Source organism: Chiloscyllium plagiosum, unplaced genomic scaffold, assembly GCF_037043375.1.
Source record: "Chiloscyllium plagiosum isolate Xiang-an unplaced genomic scaffold, Cpla_swu_hap1 HiC_scaffold_6, whole genome shotgun sequence".
NCBI lineage: Eukaryota > Metazoa > Chordata > Chondrichthyes > Orectolobiformes > Hemiscylliidae > Chiloscyllium > Chiloscyllium plagiosum.
Genome location: NW_028270144.1, coordinates 88,626,305 through 88,651,470, shown reverse-complemented (window position 1 = coordinate 88,651,470; position 25,166 = coordinate 88,626,305). Strand labels below are relative to the sequence as shown.

Below are 25,166 nucleotides of genomic sequence, written 5' to 3'. Positions count from 1 at the left end.
CATATCTGTTGTAAGGCTCACATCTAGTATACCTCTTATAAGGCATGTTCATGAGATCATCACTGTATCATAGGATGCGACCTTATGTTATAAAAGGATTAGTCTTTAATTTACTGTGTCCACTCTCAGCATGACACATTAATGAGGATGTGCTAACCCAGACACAGTGGTGCATGTCATTGAAAAAGATATATAGATATCAAGAGCGGTAATAAACATCTGTTGAATCTTTCTGTATTACATGATTCATATTTAGCTTTTAAAATATAGTTCTTGTATTCTCAGGGCTAATATATCACCTCAATTAAGAAGGATTAAAAGACAAGCCCTCGGGCCAAAAAGTCACACAAATACTACACTTGGGATTATGGAGATATGCTTGCAGGATAAGCAGAGATAGGAACTGAATAATAAGGGATTTTCATGTTTTAGGAAGGAAAGACCAAAAGAAAAGGAGATGGGTAGCATTGCTAGATGAATAGGACATTAGTGCAATTGTGAGGAAGGATATTATTAGCTACAATGGAGTCTGTATGGGTAGAGTTTAGAAAAACCAATGGCAGAAAATGATGGTGAGTGTTGTATGTGGACTCCCAAACTGTACTGGTAAAGTTGAGGAAAGCAGTTAGGGGTTGAGGGACTAAGGTCTAGCAATATGAATACAAATGTCTATCCATGGGCACTGGGACAAATTTTCATGCGATTGGTATTTCTGGGCTTAGCCAAGGAACTGTTTCTTTCTCCCCCTCCACGTCCAAAATAATAAATTCTCCTGGGACCAGTTAGCTTCACCACTTGCAATACTGGCATCTCCTTACGGAACAAAATGGAATTGGCACCTTTCCTTAAGAGGTACAGGTGCCATTGGATCCATCAGAGACTGGACACAGTTGCCGAGGTAGCCTATTTAGTCTTCCAAACACAAACAAGGTAATCTGTGTATTGACAACGTAGAGGACAAAAGCAAACTTGGAAGAGGGTGAAATCTGGAAGATTCATGTTTTGCAACAAATTCTAACTGCACCCCACCCAGCTATCCATAATTGTACCAGTTCCACCCGCCCTGAAGATCTGTATTCCTATACTACAGGGAGGGGAAAAAACAAATCTTTCCAAAAGGAAACTCGAATCTTATCTCAAAAACATGATCAAACGAAAAATATTTGCTCAAATTCAAATGCCTATTCACATGACTGCGAATTGTACTCAAGGCATTGCAAAAAAACTTGAAAACAAAGGAAAGATTTACATCTATGTATTTTCGTGTTATTTCCTCAACACAAAGAAACAGACATTTCTGCTAGTTTTCACAACAATGATCACATTTTAGAGAGAAACATTATCTACACCTTCTGATGAAAAGGGCGGTGGGGGGTTGCAAAAGGCAGTTCATCTCGGATATCGACAACTTACTCACAACCTGTTAATCGCATGCTTAAAAATTTTGTTTGTGGGACTTAACAGAGATCCCTCCTCAGAGCAGAGCTTTCACCTTTTAATATGCAAATGTTATCAGTAGCCAGGCTGACTCTCCACCCAGAAGCGGCGGCCCCTATGACCGAGCCGTGGGAAGGCAGCGCTTTTTAAAATTAGTTCAACTAAACCGCACGTGAACGAGGAAACGAGACGGTCATATCTGGCGGGGCGGGAAGAATGACCGATTGAGCCGATTCCCGGGCGGCCATCTCCGGCATGTGGAAAGGCAGAGTGAGTTTGTTCACAAGAATATTCGTAGTAATTGTAAGGGATGTGATTGAGAAAAGAACAGGTGGATGGGATGGGGAGGGTGGTCCCGAGTGAGTGAGTGAGTGAGTGAGTGAGGGGAGCGCAGCCTCTCCTTAGCTGCCGGCTCGAGGCCTGTTCGGTGCCGGTCAGGATTCACCACAACATGGGTGCCGATTAACCAAACCGCCTTCACACCAGCTGGCAGTGTACTTTAACTTTCGGCTGTTCCGAGTGTAACAAGTTGTTGTGGTTCCTGACGGGGGCTGCTGTGCAGAGAATCTCTGCTCACATCTTTCAATTCACCTGTAGCCATTAAACCAACTCATTCGAAAGCGCCCCCCCCCCCCGTTAACGGTTGTTGTGGCGACGCCAACTGCCAGTCTGGCTAGTCATGTGTTTAGTTACAGTAGCTGGTTCCTACTTATTTGTGCGATATTGTTCGGTTGTTTTAAAATCTGCCACCATAAACAGTCTGATAACAATGAGTAAAATACTTAGGGTTCAGTAGTGCAGTTTTATTTTAACGTATTAAAAATGCCCTCGTTAAATTTATTACTTAGAACGAGGACGCTGCTGGTTTGAGGCACGAATCCATGAAAAACAATAAATCATCACAAGTACCAGCTTTCATTTGTATGACATGAAAATGAGTTTGCTTTTTTGATGTGGAGAAAAACACTTCGTGTGTCAGAGGAAAAGGAAGCACATGAAAATATTTTTTAAAATCTTAAATGGTGAGAGAATTTAGGGAGGGAATTCCAGCGAGTTGGGGGTGGCTGTTTGGCCACTATTAGTTATGGTGCCGTCGCTAAAATCTGGAATCTGATACAAAAAGGTGGTAGGTATTAACAATGTGGTTGATTTGCTGGAAGGAAGAGGTAAAATAACAAGGATTTAAACACTGAGACGAATAGCTTGGTCCTTTTTAAGAAAATGAGCGATTCTCATAACTGCAGCTGTTAAATAAAATATAAATGAACCTGGCAGTCGTAGGTTTAAAAACTGTCCTTTCCTAAGGAAGGGACAGGCCTCCAGTGATGTATTAAAAATGAACTTGTTTGGATTCTTATCTTGTGCTCAATTTCTGGCGTCCTGTTAATTTTTTTTTATTCAGGCTTTATTCTTTGTTTGCTCTTTGTAGGATTTGTCATAGATGCCTCCTACTGATTTGTACATATGCAACTGTTTCATATCGATTTTCATACTGTAGGTTGAAGTGGCTTCCCTGGTGTATTTGGGCTTTTAATCTACATTTTATTTTACTTTTTAATGTGATTTACTTGTAATGCAAAGTGGATTTTACTAACAAAACATTTGAATATGTCTGTGTGAAAAACTATCAATTCACAACTGAAAAAGCAAGCTGTTGTAGGAATTTGAACTACCTAAAAAAATTGCATTCTTTTGTGATGCCCTTTATGATTATGCTGTTGTTATTGGCAAGCTGAATAACTTGCTGTTGATATAAGGTGGGGAAAGTCTGTTGCTAGTGTCAATTTAGTTCAGTTGTACCAAGTTGCAAGAGTAATACACTTGGATTCTACAATCAAATACACTGAAGGTCCAATAGTTTCATTACAGGTTGGCTTCCTGTAGAAGGGCCTGTGCCCGAAACGTCGAATCTCCTGTTCCCTGGATGCTGCCTGACCTGCTGTGCTGTTCCAGCAATAAAGTTTCAACTTCCCTTCAAATTCCTATTAGCTGTAGAGTATCAGTAAAATTATGAAAACACAATCCTTGAAAGAGTGCATGACTTTCCATAGTCTTGGTGGTTGGTCCAGAGGTGAATAATTGGGTGAAAACTGAATCTTTTATTTTCAAAAGTTTATTCATTTATGGAATGTGGGGGTCACTGGCCAGCATTTACTGCCTGTTCCTAGCTGCCCTTCAGAAGGTGGTGGTGCACTGCCTGTTCCTAGTTGCCCTTCAGAACGTGGTGGTGCACTGCAGCCTTGAACTGCTGCAGTCCATTTGCTGTGGGTTGACCCTCAATGCCGTTAGGGAATTCCAGGATTTTGACCTAGTGACAGTAAAGGAACGATAATATATTTCCAAGTCAGTCAGGTGAGTGGCCTGGAGGGGAACTTGGAGGGGAACTTGAAGGGGATGGTGGTGTTCCCATACATCTGCTGTACTGGTCCTTCTAAATGGAAGTGAGTATGGGTTTGGAAGGTGCTGTCTGAGTCTCTTTGGTGAATTTTGGCAGTGCATCTTGTAGATAGTATCAGGAGTCTGTATTGAGCGTCAGTGGTGGAGGAAGTAGATGCCTGTAGATGTGGTGCCAATCAGATGTGCTGCTTTGTCCTGGATAGTGTTGAGCCTCTTGGGCTGCATGCGTCTAGGCAAGTGGGGAGTATTCGATCACACACCTAACCTGTGCATTGTCGATGATGGACAGGCTTTGAGGAATCGGGTGGTGAGTTATTTGCCATGGTATTCCTAGCCTCTGACTTGCTCTTGTTAGCTGTTATGTTTATGGTGAGTACAGTTGAGTTTCTGGTTAATGGTAAATCCCAGGATGTTAATGGGGGATTCAGTAATGGTAACACAATTTGATTGAATGTCATGGGGCTTTTTAGATTTTCTTATTGGTGATGGTCATAACCTGGCATTTGTGTGGTATGCAAGTTACTTGCCATTTGGCCCAATGCTTGCATATTGTCCATATTGTATTTGAACATGGACTGCATCAGTATCTGAGGAGTTGTGAATGGTGTTGAGCATTGTGCGATCCTTGGTGACAATCCCCCACTTCTGACCTTCTGGAGGGCAAGTCATTGAAGCAACTGAAAATAGTTGGGTCTAGGATACTACCCTGAGGAACTCTTGCAGAGATGTCCTGGAACTGAGATTATTGACCACCAACAACTACAACATGGCTCAGGGATGGGCAGGACTGGCAGCTTAATGTTCCAGGATACAAATGCTACAGGAAGGATAGGAAACGAGGCAAGAGAGGAGGGAGAGTGGCCTTTTTGATAAGGGATAGCATTACAGCTGTACTGAGGGAAGATATTCCTGGAAAGACATCGAGGGAAGTTATTTGGGTGGGACTGAGAAATAAGAAAGGGATGATCACCTTATTGGGATTGTATTATAGACCCCCCCCCCCCCCCCCCCCCCCCCCCCCAATAGTCAGAGGGAAATTGAGAAACAAACTTGTAAGGAGATCTGTGCTATCTGTAAGGACAATAGGGTGGTTATGGTAGGGGATTTTAAGTTTCCAAACATTAGACTAGGACTGCCATAGTGTTAAGTGTGTACAAGACAATTTTCTGATTCAGTATGTGTATGTACCTGCTAGAGAAGATGCAAAACTTGACCGACTCTTGGGAAATAAGGCAGGGCAGGTGACTGAGGTGTCAGTGGGGGAGCACTTTGGGGCCAGCAACCATAATTCTATTAGATTTAAAATAGTGATGGAAAAGGATAGACCAGATCTAAAAGTTGAAGTTCTAAATTGGAGAAAGGCCAATTTTGACGGTATTAGGCAAGAAATTTCGAAAGCTGATTGGGGGCAGATGTTCGCAGGTAAAGGGACGGCTGGAAAATGGGAAGCCTTCAGAAATGAGATAACGAGAATCCAGAGAAAGTATATTCCTTTTAGGGTGAATGGAAAGGCTGGTATAGGGAATAGGGAATAGGTATAGGGAATGCTGGATGACTAAAGAAATTGAGGGTTTGGTTCAGAAAAAGGAAGCATATGTAAAGTATAGACAGGATAGATGGAGTGAATCCTGAGAGTATAAAGGCAGTAGGAGTATACTTAAGAGGGAAATCAGGAGGGCAAAAAGGGGACATGAGATTGCTTTGGCAAATAGGATTAAGGAGAATCCAAAGAGTTTTTACAAATACGTTAAGGACAAAAGGGTAACTAGGGAGAGAATAGGACCCCTCAAATATCAGCAAGGCAGCCTTTGTGTGGAGCTTGAGAAAATGGGGGCGATACTAAATGAGTATTTTACATCAGTATTTACTGTGGAAAAAGATTGGGCGGCACAGTGGTTAGCACTGCTGCCTCCCAGCACCAGAGACCCGGGTTCAATTCCCGCCTCAGGGGATTGTGCAAGCTCCACACATTCTCCCCGTGTCTGCGTGGGTTTCCTCCGGGTGCTCTGGTTTCGTCCCACAGTCCAAAATGTGCTGGTTATGTGAATTGGCCATGCTAAATTGCCTGTAGTGTTAGGTGAAGGGGTAAATGTAGGGGAATGGGTCTTGAAGTTCTGGTATGTTGCTGGTGTGTTTGGATCTGGATGAGTTGCGCTTTGGTGGGTCGGTGAGGACTTGTTGGGCCAAAGGGCCTGTTTCCACACTGTAAATAATCTAATCTAATCTCAAAAAGATATGGAAGATAGAGACTGTAGGGAAATAGATGGTGACATCTTGCAAAATGCCAGATGACAGAAGAGGAAGTGCTGGATGTCTTGAAACGGGTAAAGGTGGATAAATCCCCAGGACCTGATCAGGTGTACCCTAGTACTCTGTGGGAAGCTAGGGAAGTGATTGCTGGGCGTCTTGCTGAGATATTTGTATGATCGATAGTCACAGGTGAGGTGCTGGAAGACTGGAGGTTGGCAAACGTGGTGCCACTGTTTAAGAAGGGTGGTAAAGACAAGCCAGGGAACTATAGACCAGTAAGCCTGATGTCGATGGTGGGCAAGTTGATGGAGGGAATCTTGAGGGACAGGATGTACATGTCTTTCCTGAAGAAGGGCTTATGCCCGAAACGTCGATTCTCCTGTTCCCTGGATGCTGCCTGACCTGCGCTTTTCCAGCAACACATTTTCAGCTCTGATCTCCAGCATCTGCAGACCTCACTTTCTCCTCATGTATTTGGAAAGGCAAGGACTGATTAGGGATAGTCAACATGGCTTTGTGCATGGGAAATCATGTCTCACAAACTTGATTGAGCTTCTTGAAGAAGTAACAAAGAGGATTGCTGAGGGCAGAGTGATAATCTGATCTATATGGACTTCAGTAAGGTGTTCAACAAGGTTCCCCATGGGCGACTGGTTAGCAAGGTTAGATCTCGTGGAATACAGGGAGAGCTAGCCATTTGGATACAGAACTGTCTCAAAGGTAGAAGACAGAGGGTGGTGGTGGAGGGTTGTTTTTCAGATTGGAGGCCTGTGACCAGTGGAGTGCCGGAAGGATTGGTGCTGGGTCCACTACTTTTTGTCATTTACATAAATGATTTGGATGCGAGCATTAAAGGTACAGTAAGTAAGTTTGCAGATGACACCAAAATTGGAGGTGTAGTGGACAGCGAAGAGGGTTACCTTAGATTACAACAGGATGTTGACTAGATGGGCCAATGGGGTGAGAAGTGGCAGATGGAGTTAATTCAGATAACTGCGAGATGCTGCATTTTGGGAAAGCAAATCTTAGCAGGAATTACACAGTTAATGGTAAGGTCCTAGGGAGTGTTGCTGAACAAAGAGAGCTTGGAGTGCAGGTTCATAGCTCCTTGAAAGTGGAGTTGCACTAGTTAGGATAGTGAAGAAGGTGTTTGGTATGCTTTCCTTTATTGGTCAGAGTATTGATTACAGGAGTTGGGAGGTCATTGGTTTGGTCACTGTTGGAATATTGCATGCAGTTCTGGTCTCCTTCCTATCGGAAAGATGTTGTGAAACTTGAAAGCGTTCAGAAAAGATCTACAAGGATGTTGCCAGGGTTGGAGGATTTGAGCTATAGGGAGAGGCTGAACAGGCTGGGGATGTTTTCGCTGGAGCGTCGGAGGCTGAGGGGTGACCTTTATAGAGGTTTACAAAATTGAGGGGAATGGATAGGGTAAATGGGCAAAGTCGTTTCCCTGGTGTCGGGGAGTCCAGAACTAGAGGGCAAAGGTTTAGCGTGAGAGGGGAAAGATATAAAAAGAGACCTAAGGGGCAACGTTTTCATGCAGAAGATGGTACATGTATGGAATGAGTTGCCAGAGGAAGTGGTGGAGGCTGGTACAATTGCAACATTTAAGAGGGATTTGGATGGGTAGATGAATAGGAAGGGTTTGGAGGGATATGGGCCGAGTGCTGGCAGATGGGACTCGATTGGGTTGGGATATCTGGTCGGCATGGACAAGCTGGACCGAAGCTGTTTCCATGCTGTACATCTCTATGACTCTATAACCATCCTCCTATGTGTCAGGTATGACTAACCAGTGGAGAGTTTGCCCCTGATACCATTGATTTCAGTTTTGCCAGGGCTCCTTGATGCCACACTTGGTCGAATGCTTGGCTGCCATTCTCACCTCACCTCTGGAATTTGGCTCTTTTGTCCATTTTTGAACTAAGGCTGTAATGAGGTCAGGAGCTGAATGGGTCTGGCAGAACCCAAACTGGGCATTGAGCAGGTTGCAGATGAAAAGAATGAAACCACATGGTCAAAATGTTTAGAGGGAGTGGATACCTTCAAATGCACCTCGGAGAGTTTTTTTTTTAAAAGCCAGAATGGAGAAGGCCTTACAAGGGAGGGGACTTAAGTTTTGGTAATGATGGTTGACTTTATTAGTGGGGGAGCGTTTTGCAGATAGCGGTCATAACTTTATTAGTTTCGAAGTTTGTTCCTTTGGAAAAAGGTGAGGATGAGACTGAAATCTAGGTTCTAAACTGGGAGAAGGCTAATTTTAATGAGATCAAAGTGTGATTTGGCCAGAGTGGCTTGGGATCTGGTACATTTTACGTAAATCTGTCAGGGCAATGGAACACCTTCAAGAAGGAAATAGGGGGACTACAGGGATGACCTCTTCAATAAAGACAAAAGGTGGGTCCAGCAAATCCTGTGAACCTAGATCGAGATACTTGGGATTGGATAAAGAGCTTATTGCAGGTACTGAGGGTTTAAAATAGCAAAATAATAGAAGCCTGAGAGAAGTACAGATGAGCAAGGGAAACAACATTTTTAAAGTCAGTGAAAGGATTTTCTTGATTTACTTGCCTTTTAAGTTATTTCATAAGTACACGAAAGATTAAAAGATGAGGAGGGCCCATTGAGGACTCCTGGTAACTTTGTGTGTGCAGCCTGAGGATGTAGGTCATGTTCTAAGTGAATACTTGGTCAGTATTCAGTATTGAGAGGGATGATGTGATTATAGAAATCGGTGGGGGAGGGTGGGGGGAGGACTGTGGTATACTTGAAGTAGTTAGTATAGAGGATGTTCTGAGTGGTCTGGCAGGCTTAAAAGTAGATAAATCACCAGGGCAGGGTGAAATGTATCCCAGGTTGTTGAAATAAGTCAAGGGAGGAAATAACTGGAGTGATGGCAACTATATTTCCAATTCCTCCCTGGCCACAGGAGGGATATTGGAGGACAGCCTGTGTGGCACAGTTATTCAAGAAGGGAGCAAGAGAGAAACTGAAACTACAGGCCTGTCAATCTAACCTCTGTGATGGGGAAACTACTGAGAAGAAAAGTTCTTGGGCAGAATTAATCTGTTGGATAGGCAGGAATTAATCAAGGAAAGTCAGCATGGTTTTGTTGAGGGTTGATCATCCACTTGCTGATATGAATATTGGGCAGGTAAATAGTGAGGATAGCTTTAGAGAATAGATTACAGAAGGATGTAGGTGGGCTGATCAGTGGTAAATGGAATTCAATCTGGATAAATGAGTGGTGATGCACTTGGGCAGGACAAACAAGGAATGGGAATACATGAATGCTAGGACCCTGGAAGCACTGAGGATCTGAAGGACTTTGGTGTGCATGTTCACTGATCCCTTAAGATAGTGGAACCAGAAGTGGTTAAGAAAGCATATGGGGTGCTTACCTTTATTAACTGAGGCATAGAGTTTAAAACCAGAAGTTTGTTGGAACTGGATTAAAATGGTTAGCCCTTGCACTGACTATTACATGCATTCTGGTATCCACATTTATAGGAAGGATGTGATTGCTTTGGAGAGGATGCAGAGGAAATTTACAAGAATGTAGCCTGGATTGGCCAATTCTAGTTAAGAGATTGGATAGACTAGGTTTGTTTTCTTTGGAGCACGTATGATTGGAGAGATTGAGGCCGGATTGATATCACTAAAATTGATGGGCATAGACAGGAAGAAATGTTTTTCTTGATGCAGTGATCAAGGCATAGATTTAAGGTAAGGGTCAGGAGGCAATATGAGGAAAATTTCTTTCAGCTAGAGGGTGGTGGGAATCTGGAACTCACTGCCTGTATGGGTGGGAGAGGTAAAAACATACTTTGGAAGTTTTTAGATATACACCTGTAATGCAAGGCATACAAGGCTATGGGTCACGTGTTTGATAATGGGTTTACGATAGTTGGGTGATTTTTTTTTTGTCTAGCCTTGAATTGCAGAGCCATTTTCTGTGGTGTGTACTATCTCTCCATTTGTCTTTGCCTTGTCAAACTGCTTATCCAATATTTCAGATATGGATTGACCATTATTTCCTTGAGTTTAACATTGGGAAGTAGAGAATGTTTCATTAGTCTTGCCAAAAGCTCCATCTCTCTTTCACCCTGCCGTGGCACCCTCCCACCCCCACCCCATCGTTCTTAGGCTAAGTTAGATTGTTTGCAACATTTGATACAACTGTAACCATTTAGATTTACGTGCCTTTTGTGTCGTCATTTTCAAAGGCTAGTCAGAGGATGTAACCAGATAAACAAGGTGATTGAACCTATATATAATTAGGTGTAATTTCAAACAAATTAATTTGTTTATATTTCAGCCGTTTAGTTACATTATAATTTTTAGCTGGAAAAAGATCCAATCATAAAAAGCCATTCGTCTACTGGATACAAATTACACAAGGGAGTGTGCTGATTTTCCTATGTAAAGTTATGTTAAAATTTTTGCTTAAATGTAATGTCAGTTGTTGATCACAAAACTGGCTTCAGAGTTTCTGAACAAGCCAGAAAGATAACCGGTAAGGATTTTTATGCAGTGAGTTAACAAATTTTAATGAAATTACTGATCGAAAATACTTGATGGGTAATACTGGAAAAGCTGCCTTGTCATAGGTGATGTTTTGTTTCTCTTGGCCTTCTCTTTTGGTTCTTCCTCCAATGATGCAATGCACCTTTTGAGGTTCCTACCTTTTAACACCCCAGATGATGCCTACAAGCAGTTCTGCACACAATCCCTACTTGGGTGACCTAACTGCTCAAACCAGAGGTCTTGCTGGTCCTGTTTTGTGGCAATGTTTTCCAACCATGTGACATTAAGATCCTCTATGCAAAACCAGAAGTAGCAATGCTGTATTTTCTTGTAGCTGAATGCAGTAATTAGTCACTAAGCAATTCTGAATCGTTCCTTGGGGAATACAAATTGCCCATCCCTAATTGACCATGAGAAGGTGATACTGAGCTGCTGCCTTAAAACCGCTGCAGTTAATGTGCTGTATAGGTAGACCCACAATGCCAAGGAAGGGAATTCCAGGATTTTGAACCAGTGACACTGAAGGAAGCATATTTCCAAGTCAGGATGTTGTCAGGGCCCATAGCCTTTACAATAGCTGGTATCTCTAAGCATTTCTTGATATGGATGTAGGTTTCCTCGCTGAGCTGGAAGTTTCATTTTCAGATGTTTCGTCCCCATACTAGGTAACATCTTCAGTGAGCCTCTGGAGAAGCACTGCTGGTGTATCCTGCTTTCTATTTATATGTTTGAGTTTCCTTGGGTTGGTGATGTCACCATGACGATATCATTTCCTACAATGATGTCTTTTCATAGGAAATGTCATCACCACAGGAAATGACATCACCAACCTAAGGAAACCCAAACATATAAATAGAAAGCAGGAAATACTAGCACTGCTTCTCCAGAGGCTCACTGAAGATGTTACCTAGTATGGTGGTGAAACATCCAAAAATGAACCTTTCAGCTCAGTGAGCAAACCTATATCCAAAACCTCAACCTGAGCTACAAAACTTCTCAAAATTTGCTAATTTCTTTATCACATAGTATGTATTGAATTGACTGAAAAGTCTGCTGGGACCACTGGAGGAAGCAAGGATAGGTCCTTAACTAGATACTTACGGCTAAAGATTGCTGCAATTGCTTTTTTTTACACTGTGTGGTCTTTCTGATCATTTTGAGGATGGGGGGGATATTTGTGGAGCTTCCTCCTCCAGTGAATTAATTGTCGACCATTTATGACTGGATGTAGCAGGGTTCTAGAGCTGAGATCTGAACTTTCTGTCACTTGCTGCTTATTCTGTTTGACTCATAAGTAGTTCTGTTTAGTAGCTTCAGGTCAGGTGTGCGAAATAAGATAAGAATAAACTATGCAGACTGTCTTGATAATCTCAGGCTCTGATTTTGAATGTTTTAAGTTTCAAAGCCCGTAACTGAATTTAAAAACATATCTGCGGTCCAAATGCTGTAGTGTAGGGTCAAGGCTATGAAAGTCAAGTTAATATAAATGGGAGTAATTATTTATTTACAGAAAGTCAGCTGGAATGTGTTGTTAGGAAAAATGACAGAGTGCATGGTACTGGACTCATTTAGAGGTACAAAGCAGGATTGGCGGATTGCTCAGGAAAGAGCAGTTTAAATGTGATTAATGGCCTTCTTTCTTCAAACCTATTTTGCACAATTTTTTTGCAGTATGTCAGTTGCATAACTTTCATTTGGAAATGCAGTCAAATTTACCATATCCCAGATTGACCTTGGCTAATGCTGCAGTAAATAAATATTATTTTACAATTTTAAGTAAATGAGTTTTTAAAAAAATCTTTTAAAATCAGTGCTTTGGAAAGAAGCTGAATGGTTGTTGTGCTGCCATAATTGTTAGTAAGGATGAAGGGCAGTTTGATCCTGTCTGATAGTTCTGCAAGCAAAAAATTTGAAATGCAACTAAGTTTGTTATAATTTGTTACCTGTCTGAAAGGTCTGGCCTATTCATCCTATAATTAATGTCTAGAAGTTAATGTTTTGTTCTCAAGTTATTCATTCACTGAAAATTTCACAATTTTGGTATGTACACTTGCAACCTCTAATTTTATCCCTCCACCCCTTTTTCAGGACGTCCTCATTTATCTCTGACTTTGTCAGACTTTTTTTTTGTCCCAATGCACAATACTGGATCGGTAGAAAATTTGTTCAGCTAAATATTGAGAGGATGTTTTTGGTAGGGACCATACACTTATCCACCTTCCTCATGAATGCTTGTACCTGACCAGACTTTTCAAAGCCATGGCACCATATGTGACCATAACATCCATTTAGACCTAATGTTTCCACTTCTCATAACACCTGACATCACCTACCTCAGCTTCTCTGTTGCCCTGAAACCCTCCATCTGTCCCTTTTGTTACGTCTTGACGTTCTAATTTTCAATATACTCTGAGCTGGCCCCTCACAATAAATCTGAAGTCATCAAAGTCTCAGGTGCTCAGGTCCTATCCAAGTCCTGTATACCAATCACACCTGCACATAGTCATAGAGCTGTACAGTGTGAAAACAGACCTTTTTGGTCCAACACGTCCATGTTGACCAGATATCCTGAATAAATCTGGTCCCATTTAGCCCATATTCCTCTAAACCCTAACTATTCATATACCCATCGAGATACCTTTTATTTGTACTTGTACCAGCCTCCACCATCTCCAGTAACAACTCATTCCACATGCAGCACCCTCTGTGTGAAAGAAATTACCCCTTGGGTGCCTTTTTAAATTTTTTTTCCCCCTCCCCTTTAGATGTAAATCCTCTAATTTTAGACTTAGGATTTTGGAGGGGTCAGAAATACATGGTGGAGATGAAAATAAATTTGTGTGCAGAGAATATCTGCCAAAAATCTTGAGGATTGCTCTCATGCTTATCAATACATAGGGCATAGAATGTTGGATTTACCTTTTTGGATTAAATATATTCTATTAGGTTTCTGCTATAACTTGCCAGGAGCCATCACTTTGAGTCCAGAGCAGATTATGATCAGTTTGCATGAACAATAGTTTAGTGATTCAAAAATACGTGGATAGGAAAGAATTAGAAGGAAATGTGCCAAGTGCAGGGAAAAGGGGTTAGCATGGACAGACACCTTGGTTTGCATGGACCAGTGCTGAGCTAGAGATGTTTGAAAGGGTCAAGTTCTTTGGAGTGATGGTCACCAACAATCTGTGTTGATCCACACTCGTTGACAATAAGTCAAGGAAGCACAACAATGCCTCTCCATAGGCTAAGGAAATTCGGCATGACCACACAGTCTCTTACCAATTTTTATATCTGGATTCTGTGTGGTATGGCAACTGCTTTTCCCAAGCCTGCAAGGAATTAGTCATAAACACAGTCTACTCCATCACGCAAACCAACCTCTCATCCATTGACTTCAACTATGCTTCCTGTTATCTCGAAAGCAACCAACATCAAGGTTCTCCAGCCTGATTATACTCTATTCCTCCCTTTCCTGTTGGGCAGGAGATTGTAAAAGTTTGTGTACACTTACAAATAGATTCAAGACATCTGGTGTTATCAGATTTTTGAATGGACCTCTCAAATGTTAATGTTGATCCATGTCTCTGCCCCTCCTCAGCAGCTGTAACATCTTATCCTGCATTGTGTTGTTACCTTGCTGCATTTGTATGGGGAGAAAGTGAGGTCTGCAGATGCTGGAGATCAGAGATGGAAATGTGTTGCTGGGAAAGCGCAGCAGGTCAGGCAGCATCTAGGGAACAGGAGAATTGACGTTTCGGGCATTCCTGAAGAAGGGCTAATGCCCGAAACGTCAATTCTCCTGTTCCCTAGATGCTGCCTGACCTGCTGCGCTTTTCCAGCAACACATTTCCATCTGCATTTGTATGGTTCGATCTGCCTGTAGGGCCCATAACGCTTTTTTTTCCCCACTGTACCTCAGTACATGTAACAATACTAAATCAAATCCATTCCAACTTGGTTGACCCTCCTAGTATTGACATTTTTCATAACGTGCAGCTCTGACCATCATTGCAAAATTGCTTGAATGTCCTGAACCCCTTGCATAACATGACCTTTCACAACAACAATTAGAAGTTACCTCTTTTTCTCAACACCTGCTACTAAAGTTTTTCCAACATTATTTTACTATTTATTTGGGACCATGATTGTCTGATTCTTCTTGCTGTCCTTCCATTCCTGGATGGCATTTATGAATTTGAAGATGTGTCAAATTTCAAAGCAGTGAGAATAAAATTTTAATTAAAATGAATAACAACAGCAGTGCAATAAATTCTAGCTCCCTCTACTCCCTCATTTAAAAAAAAAACTTTAAAGATGTGGGCTATTGAATAGTGTTTACTGCCCATCCTTATATCTATCACTGACCAATTGTTGCTAATTTAATTTGAAGGGAATCTTAGGAAAAGATTTTGGCAAACTTGAGTGATGGGAGTAGGCATGATTGACTGGATCCCGTAATGAATTGAGTTAATAAAATTGATTTCTTTTGTTACTTTTTTAAATGGTTTAATCACATGGAACAGAAATTACTTTCAGGAAAAAATATTGTCTTTAAATGCTTGCACTTGTAGTTGTGCCACAGAAGGCGTTTGGTTTTTGTCAAAGCTAGATTTTCTATCCTGAGCATGTACTCTTTTTCTAAATATGTCAAAAGACACCTGTTTCTCTTGGTCTGTTTCAATCATTATTATCCATATGGTGAATTCAGCAGCAAAAAATCTTTCTTGAGCCTTACAAATGTTGTGTTCATCTCTGGTATAATATCAACACCTTTTTTTGATTCTTTCTTTCAGGATTTGTCCATAAAACAGTCATTTTATTCTCATTTTTGCCTGTATTGTCCAAAAACCCAAGACCTCTGGGATGGGAGCTTTTGATTTATTGATTCCATGGATGTCCTCACAAAAAAAACTAAGTCATCACGTGCCATTTCTTGAATACTCTTAAGTTTCACCCCTGCATTGTCCTAAAGATACAGTTATGTTTGGCAGCTTGGCCATGGAAAAACTTACTCATTAGCAAATTTCAGTGTTGAAGAGCCGAATTGGTCTGTCTGGCATGGACAGTTGCAGGTATATTTGAATATCTTGTCATGTGAACCACAGATTTGGTTAAAACCTCTAAAACATTCAACCTTAAGTCCAATGCTTTGTCTATTACATGGTGCCTGCTTTATGAAAATTAGAACACAGACATGAATTTAATCACTTGTATCGGACACCTAACTGAACCTGCCCCCAGAGAATTGAGTATTAAGGTGGAGTTTGCGTTCCAACAGGATGCTGAAACTGGTTGACCATGAATGAATCTCTTCACAGGCTGGAATTTTAATACTCAGCCTAGCTTGTGTTTTATAAATTCTCAAGGATCGGGTTCGCAGGAGAGTAGTCTGACACAGACCAGGAGAAAAGAACTGAGAGACGAGTTTGCTAGAATATGAGTATTTTATTCCCCGCAGTGTCGCCTCAACCAGGTCTCGTACTTACAACGGGTCTGGTTTATACTCACTCTACATGTTACCGGAACTGGGAGCCGTCAGTTCTCGTAGAGCGGTTGCCAACAACCCACGCTCGGCGGTTAAACGTAACCCGGAGCAGACTCTACCGAACTGGGGACTTTCCCAGCTTATATACTCTTTCGAGATCCAAACATTCATGCGAACAACAGGGCAAGACTAAGCAACACTTTCCATTCCGGTAACATATTCATGCGAACAACAGGGCAAGACTAAGCAACACCTTCCATTCCGGTAACATATTCATAATAAGATTCACACCTGTATTGGGACATAATTTTAACCCTTTCACCACATTCCACTGATTGGCCCAATACATGTGTTACATCATGCCCATATATATTTTTTCCAACAAGCGTCTACGTACACGCCAAATATACAAGCAAGTCAGGATATTACAGCATGTTAAGATCACCAGGACTCCTACCAGGATCGATAAGGGTGGGAATAGGAACTTCCCCGCAGTGGAGGACATACCACTCAACATATCCCACCAATGATGAGCTGACTCTACTTCCACTACATGGGCAGCGTGTACTACCTCCTGTCCATGTATAAAGGTAGACACTGTAACCTTGGTGACATTGGTTTGATGCTTTCGTAATATCTGCTTAAGCTCCTCGGATCGGTCCAATGCTTGCTTAAACCGATCCAGGGAAATGTTCCAAGGATTCATCAGCACTTTCCACTGCACCTTGGTAAAGTGGTGAGCACTGCTATAATTGGTTAACAGATAGGTCTGATTCTGCCATTGCCACTGATAGACATTTGAGAGGCATCCCGAGAACGGTACTGTGGGAAGCGTAGGATGTGGGTTATTGGTAGCCACACAGAGCGTGTGTGGCCCAATCTGCCACATCATGTCCCTTGGAGTTTCAACAGTCCATTCGCACAGGGCCGTTCCCTTAGTCAAGCAAGGGTCCCGATATCTGTCCATCAGTAGGCAAGTTTTTCCCTGATCAGTCTGTTCACAAGCGGACAGATCATAGGTAATATTGGTATCTGGGCTAAACCACTGCCCCCTTGTCTTCAGAAAATAATATCCAGAAGATGTAATCACTGGTAATACATAATATTGACAGACCGTAACAGTTTGAGTTACATTCATGGTAACAAAATGCCCTTTACACATAGTTGCGTTACACCATGTTCTTTCTGGATGGGTTATCATCCACAATTTCTCAGATACATTCCATATTCCCCTCCACGCTTGTACATTGGGGGATGTTACCACACGCAAAAATCGTTCTTTCTGTATTTGTGCGTGCAACATTTGAATATGACAGGCAGTCCAATTTAACTGAGCTGTAATGTTCTCAAACAGTTCCTGGGTGGCACCCCAGACATCTAGTTCCCATTGCAGGGATTGTATCAATATTTTAGCTGTTTCTCCTTGAGTCATCATTACGGATGACATCCATCTTCCAATAGTGTGTAGTCCTTGTGAGGTGGCTTGTCCCGTGTTAGATAATTTAGTACGGGTTACCTCAGAGTCAATAGCATTTGAGATACCCATGACAGTTCCTGCACCTCCCAGTAGAGTGTCATACCATGCACGCCGCCTCCTCTTATGTTGGCATTCTGGGATAGCCGGCAGCCGCACCTGCCAGTGAACATCAGTGTGCAGTACTGCCTGGGCCATCTGCTGACAAGTTGACATAATGGGAGCCAACTGTGTGCGGTGCGCGTCAGAGACATTAGGGCGCACCAAGATCAGCCATAACATTCGAGTCCGGTTTTGAATAACTGTTCCATTGCTGATCCAGATGTCCTCATCTCCAGTCGTGATGTTCCATCGTGTCCCGTTTGAGCTTTCACATTCACGAGCGGTTATATTCCAATGACACATATTCACCGTTGCATTCAACATCAATGTACAGTTAGGGGTTATCAAAGTTACATTTCTCCCCTTATAACATCGTACACAAGTATACATTTGACAATCACTCGTGAGATCTAAAATTGTACACCATTGATTTGCCGCGCACTTAAAATCATCTTGCTGTCGTTCCTCACTACTAATTTTCCAACCTACATTTTGTTTCGATAAGGGTACCAACGACTGAGCTGGCACACTCCTCCAGACTGATTCCCCAGGATACATAATGGTGACCAGACTGCCTTTTCCCTGGGCTATGATCTCTGCCGGTTTGGGGGGACCAGTTGTCTGGCGTACCCATACCTTGGCACCCTTAGTGTCAGTAGACCCAAATCCCCCTGTCCCACGCTCAGTAACCTTAACGGGAGCTCCCGTCTCTTCCACCGTTGTAAGGTTACATGGTTTAATAACTAATTGTGCTATTCTGTCTCCCTTCTGTATCACATAAGGTTCAGATGTGATGTTGACCAGGACTACTCCCAATTCTCCTTGGTAGTCCGCGTCAATTACTCCTGCCATTACATCAATCCCCTTTAGTGACAATCCCGATCGCGGGAGGATATGCCCATAGGTTCCAGGGGGACAAATCAATCCTAATCCGGTCTTAATTACCGTAGGTTTTTGTTGGACCAAAGTCTGTGTAGTTAACGCTCGTAAGTCCAGTCCAGCCGAAGCCGGTGTGGCCCTTACGGGAATATGAGCTTCCTTAGCAAATTTCCACATTTTAATAGGCTGTGCCTTTGGGGTATCACACACCCGTATCATCCGATTCAAGGGCGTCACCCCGTTTCCCAATGGGCGGTTATTAATTTGCTTTACTACCCGAATCAATTGTTTCTTCCAACCTGTTAAATTATTACATCCTCCTGCCTTTCGCAGGGAGGATTTTAGAAGCCCGTTCATTCGTTCAATAAGTCCCGCAGCTTGCGGATGGTAGGGCACGTGATAAATCCACTCCACATGGTTATCATGACACCACTGCTTCACCATCCCTCCTGTGAAATGGGAGCCATTGTCACTCTGGACCTGTATGGGCAATCCATAAAATTGTTCGATCAAATCTAAACACCGTAAGGTAGCCTGTTGGTTGTTATGTCGACAGGGATGGGCTACCAAAACCCCAGACATAGTGTCCACAGCTGTACATATATGGTTACATCCTTGTGAGGAAGGTAATGGACCCACAAAGTCCATTTGCCAGCTCTGTCCCGGTCCCTCTCCTCGGTGTATATGTCCCATCATATGTTGGGGCACTCCCTGCCGTTGATGCTGACACTGCTCGCATTGATTTACTGCAGTCTCGACATCATCTACCATAAGATCTATTCCCCGATCTCGAGCCCACTGCAAGGTTCCTTGCACTCCCCAGTGTCCGGCCTTAAGGTGTGCCCATCTAGCCAAGTCCACTGAGGTGCCCCTTTGTACACTCATGGCTCGGACAATGCCGTCTACATATCGGTTATGTAAAGCTTCCGCATCATTTCGGGATGTATGAGCGTCTACATGGGTAATATATATATCTAGATGTCGAGCCTTCTCCCATATATCTTCCCATAATTGTTTACCCCATACCTCCCTATTCTGAATCATCCACTGATTGGCCTGCCAAGTTGGCATCCATTGGGTCATGCCATGAACCACTGACCAGGAGTCAGAAAACAAATAAACTCCCATGACCCCCTCTTGCATGACCACCATATGTACTGCTTTTAATTCTGCCCACTGACTACTTTTCCCCTCACCTTGTTCTTCTAGGGTTATACCTTGTTTCGGATTAAAAGCGGCAGCTTTCCATCTACGTTGTCCTGCCTTCCATTGGGCTGACCCATCTACAAACCAAGCCGTGGTTTGTTCATCCAGGGTCAGTTCATCATACCGTTTGCCCATCTTGACGGGTGATTCTTTATACTCAATCACCTCAAACCGCTTTTCCCCTTCCTCAGGGGCCTCTGCCACTTGCTCATGCAGGACTGACACTCCCTTTTGTCCAGTCCGCACTCTTTCTGACACGTACCATTTCCATTTGATAATGCTGCTCTCTTGGGCGGTTCCTATCCTGTGGGTAGTGGGGTCACTGAGTACCCACGGGAGGATAGGAATAGCTGTTCTCATGATCACTTCATGTCCAATAGTTAAAGCTTCAGTTTCCACCAAGCTCCAGTAACATGATAACAATTGTTTCTCAAAGGGGGTGTATCGTTCCCCTGCCGGGGGCAATTTCCGGGACCAAAATTCCAATTCCGCAGGAGGCTGAGCCCGCGGTAATTCATGCATAATTGCCTCCCCCTGTTCATTCCGTATGGGATTACCTTCCCCATCTAACATTACTTCCCGCTGCACTGGGAGGCGTCTCTGGACTTGTTTTCTCCTAACTACTGGTTTAGCCTGGAGTACGGGTGGGTCATCTTCATACTGATCATCTGAATCTCCCCAAATGTTTCCATCCCAATGATCGATATCCCACCGATCCCCGTTATTTAACTGGGCTACAAACGCCCGTACTTGTACTGGGTCCGGGGTTCGAGGGACCTTCCTTTTCTCTTTCCGTTTCTTAGCAGACAGATACATAATAGTTCGTCCTGCTAGTTCAGTTAATGCTGTCAATTCAACCTTTAACTTCATAATTTCCTGCCTCAACATAGAGGCATCTCCCGAACTGAGTCCCTGCTCATGTTTCAGGAGGGCTAATTCTGCTTCAGCTTTTTGGCGCTTATCTGACTGTTGTCTACAAGCCGCCGCACATGCCCACATCCTCCGCTGTACCCCAGGCAAGGGGTTCTTCGGCAGGACTGAGATCTTCTCAAGGGTGGACAGCAGCGACACTGGGGTTCCTACGCCCTCGGCTTCCCAGTTTTCCGGTCGCCCCCCACCATTTGCCCACATCCTCCGCTGTACCCCAGGCAAGGGGTTCTTCGGCAGGACTGGGATCCTCTCAAGGGTAGACAGCAGCGACACTGGGGTTCCTACGCCCTCGGCTTCCCAGTTTTCCGGTCGCCCCCCACCATTCCTCAAACAAACTGCCACGTCATGCCACGGTCCCTGCCATCCCGGGACGGTTGGGACCTCCACAGTTTGTTCTTCTGGTTTCTTAGTCCTTTTCCCAAACATTGTTCTGTATCAAAATCTCTCCCCAATTGCGATTGATCCTGCCGACTACACCAAAATGTTTTATAAATTCTCAAGGATCGGGTTCGCAGGAGAGTAGTCTGACACAGACCAGGAGAAAAGAACTGAGAGACGAGTTTGCTAGAATATGAGTATTTTATTCCCCGCAGTGTCGCCTCAACCAGGTCTCGTACTTACAACGGGTCTGGTTTATACTCACTCTACATGTTACCGGAACTGGGAGCCGTCAGTTCTCGTAGAGCGGTTGCCAACAACCCACGCTCGGCGGTTAAACGTAACCCGGAGCAGACTCTACCGAACTGGGGACTTTCCCAGCTTATATACTCTTTCGAGATCTAAACATTCATGCGAACAACAGGGCAAGACTAAGCAACACTTTCCATTCCGGTAACATATTCATGCGAACAACAGGGCAAGACTAAGCAACACCTTCCATTCCGGTAACATATTCATAATAAGATTCACACATGTATTGGGACATAATTTTAACCCTTTCACCACAGCTTGGACCAGGGAGGATGCAATTTGGGACTAAACAAAGGACTGAGGAGTCAGCAGCTTTCATAACAAGTTATCTCTGGATGAATGGTAGAAGAGTTCCCGATTTCTTTGGATCTCTTTTTTTAAAAAAAATATATCTAGTCTTCCTTGACTTAAACCCTTCCTAAGAGCTTAAGTAGCCAGATTGTGAAGGGAAATTGTCCTGCTAAGTTTGCTATCTGGTCAAGGTAATTTTAAGGCAAAATGATGTTCAAAAATGTAGGATGCTGCAAGAGGTTAAGCCTTCTATTAAAAACCAAGATAGTCTGCATGCTTAATACATAAATTGTTTTAATCTACTTCGCTTGTAATCAACACCTACTTCAGTGGTGGATTGTCCTGAACCATTTGTCCAATGCATTAGGCTGTCCAGTTAAGCAGGTACAGCACAAGTGGGTGGATATGGTAATGCTTTTGGAAAGGTTCAATAATGGAATTTGGAATTAAGAGCCTTATTGAGAAGAACTGTCAAGGTAAACAAGTCAACTGCTGCATTAGCCCAGCTGTTATGCAATTGTATAAAATAATTACAGTTAACACACCAGAAAATCCAATGTTCTCTGAAGGGTTGTGAAGTGAGTGATGACACACAAGATTCTGGACAAGGTCCTCTGAGATGCAGGTAGCTAAGATAGATTATTAACCTGTATGAAAACACACAAGATCACATAGTAAGATATTTTGTACTAACCTTAATGTTTGTAAATGCTTTTATTATGACATGGGGTAAATACTCCTGCTCAATTTAAAGCAGCAACACAAAAAAGACTTATCCCTTGCAGTAATCTATGAAAATTCGAGGGGCGAAGAACCATTTAAAGTAAAAATGAATGAGTTTATTTCTTAAAGTATAGCAGAGAATAATTAACTAACAACTATTTACAACTACTTCATCTAACCTATCTTTTACTTTCCCTTCTATAATACTAGTCTGATAAAACTTCCAATTAAGGTTTACAAAACAACACTACTTACCCCAACCAGGCAGCTTTCAGTTTTCTCTGTATGCCTGTCGCCTTTTCTTCTTAGGGATTCTGCTTCACAGGTTACTGATTGATAAAGGAAACTTTTTAAGAGAGCTATTTTTCAGGCAATCTTTACACGCTGGCAGCTTGGCAGTTCTCCTCTCAGCTGTTCAATTTTCCCTGGTCTTATCCTCTAAAGCCTCTGTGTCATTCTTTTTAAATTTTAAGATTGTCAATATACTAAATTCAAATTGAATTGGAGTTTGGTATTTTCCAGGGTATAATTTAAACTGATTAGCCTAATTCGAATCTGTTTTGTCATTTCTAGGCAACCAGCTACACCAGTAACTGCTGTCATAAAAAAATTCTAATGGGAATAAGAGTAATGATTTTGTGTTGATTTCTGAAAGAGTTGGATTTGCAAGCTTCAGTTAGTCTGCCTAACAAAAAAGGAGCCTTGTGTCCCAGTTAAATGTTTGAATAACTAGCACCCACAATGATAGCGTTACTTTCAGAAAGACTTATTGTTTTCTGCACTATGCATTTTTAACTGTATAATAGAAATCTGAACCAAAATAGAACTGATCATTAAATGTGAAAGCAGCTTAGTTTTTTTGAGTGTGAATATAGTGCTTGCTCCTGTCCAAATTGAATTTCATTTCTTGTAACTTTTGGGGTGCAGGAAAAATATCTTAGATTGGTGTTGACAAATTTTGTCAGCTGGTAACTTTAAAGAATACTGAGATTTTGTCAGTAATAGGTGCTCCTTTTTGTTTCCTAATTGATTGGATGCCAACTTTCAATTATGCTTACAATCAAAAACACTAATGTTTTGCAAATGCACTTCAATTACATGCGAATGACTCTGACCTAAATGAATAGTGTTAATTATTTTTGTATTACAAACTGTGAATGTATTGGCAAGCTAAAAATGCATTTGTTAATACACCTAGTCTGTTTCTATGATAAATCCTTGAATTAGGTAAAAGCTGACTATTTTCTTACTATATAATTTGGATGCAATTTCTGCAAACTCATAGTCATTGCAATATCATTTAGCTTAAATAGCAGGTGTGTAATAAATAGTGCCAGCTGTGCCTGCGTTGTTCCCAAAATATTGTTGAGGGCACTGTTGTACATAGTCATAGAGCTACACAGCACAGAATCTAATCCTTTGGTCCGTCTTGTCTATCTTGATCAGCTATCCTAACCTAATCTAGTCGCATATGCCCCATATCCCTCTAAACCCTCCCTTTTGTTAGACACCAGCAGATACCTTTTAAATGATGTAATTGTACCTGTCTCCACTGCCACCTTGAGCAGTTCATTCTGTACACTCCATGAAAAAGTTGCCCCTTGCATCCTTTTTTAAATCTTTCCCATCTTTAAACCGATGTTGCCTAGTTTTGGACTCTCCTCTCCTTGGGACTAGATCTTGTCTATCCACCCTATCCATGCCCCTCATGGTTTTATAAACCTCCAAGGTCACTTCTCAGCCTTCGATGCTCCAGGGAAAATAGCCCCTCTCCTGATTCAACCTCTCCCAATAGCTCAAACCCTCCAACTCTGACAACATCCTTGTAAATCTTTTCTGAACCTTTTCTAGTTTCATAACAACCTTCCTATAGCAGGGAGACTGGGATTGCACATAATATTCCAAAAGTGGCCTAATCAGTGTCTATATCCAACATGACCTCCCAACCTTAAAAGCTGCTTTTAGAACATAGAACATAGAAGAATACAGCGCAGTACAGGCCCTTTGGCCCTCGATGTTGCGCCGATCCAAGCCCACCTAACCTACACTAGCCCACTATCCTCCATATGCCTATCCAATGCCTGCTTAAATGCCCATAAAGAGGGAGAGTCCACCACTGCTACTGGCAGTGCATTCCATGAACTCACGACTCGCTGAGTAAAGAACCTACCCCTAACATCTGTCCTATACCTACCACCCCTTAATTTAAAGCTATGCCCCCTCGTAATAGCTGACTCCATACGTGGAAAAAGGTTCTCACGGTCAACCCTATCTAAACCCCTAATCATCTTGTACACCTCTATCAAGTCACCCCTAAACCTTCTTTTCTCCAATGAAAACAACCCCAAGTGCCTCAGCCTTTCCTCATACGATCTTCCTACCATACCAGGCAACATCCTGGTAAACCTCCTCTGCACCCGTTCCAGTGCCTCCACATCCTTCCTATAGTATGGCGAACAAAACTGCACACAATACTCCAGGTGCGGCCGCACCAGAGTCTTATACAACTGCAACATGATCTCAGGACTCCGGAACTCAATTCCTCCACCAATAAAAGCTAGTACGCCATATGCCTTCTTCACCGCACTATTTACCTGGGTGGCAACTTTCAAAGATCTATGTACATGGACACCAAGATCCCTCTGCTCATCCAGACTACCAAGTATCCGACCATTAGCCCAGTACCCCATCTTTTTGTTACTCTTACCAAAGTGAATCACCTCACACTTAGCTACATTGAACTCCATTTGCCACCTTTCTGCCCAGTTCTGC

General features: G+C 42.6%; 2 protein-coding genes across 4 annotated transcripts in view; one reads left to right on the top strand and one right to left on the bottom strand.

Moving 5' to 3' along the window:
• The first annotated feature begins 1,515 nt into the window (after positions 1-1,515).
• The window catches only part of LOC122550755 (spermatogenesis-associated protein 13-like), a 243,508-nt gene continuing 219,857 nt past the window's right edge, over positions 1,516-25,166 (top strand). For 2 of the 3 annotated variants that reach the window (XM_043691967.2, XM_043691966.2), the window contains exon 1: positions 1,517-1,707. In XM_043691967.2, the coding sequence (XP_043547902.2) occupies positions 1,693-1,707 (15 nt within the window). In that variant the 5' untranslated portion in view covers positions 1,517-1,692. Of the gene's footprint in view, positions 1,708-25,166 lie in introns of all 3 variants that reach the window. The other variant, XM_043691970.2, reaches the window with a different exon arrangement.
• Positions 16,401-21,131, bottom strand: LOC148149806 (uncharacterized). Its single transcript, XM_087987820.1, has 2 exons — positions 19,751-21,131; positions 16,401-18,160 (listed from the first exon to the last, which is right to left on the bottom strand). The coding sequence occupies exons 1-2, from the start codon at positions 21,114-21,116 to the stop codon at positions 16,452-16,454; spliced, it is 3,075 nt and encodes a 1,024-aa protein (XP_087843946.1). The 5' UTR covers positions 21,117-21,131; the 3' UTR covers positions 16,401-16,451.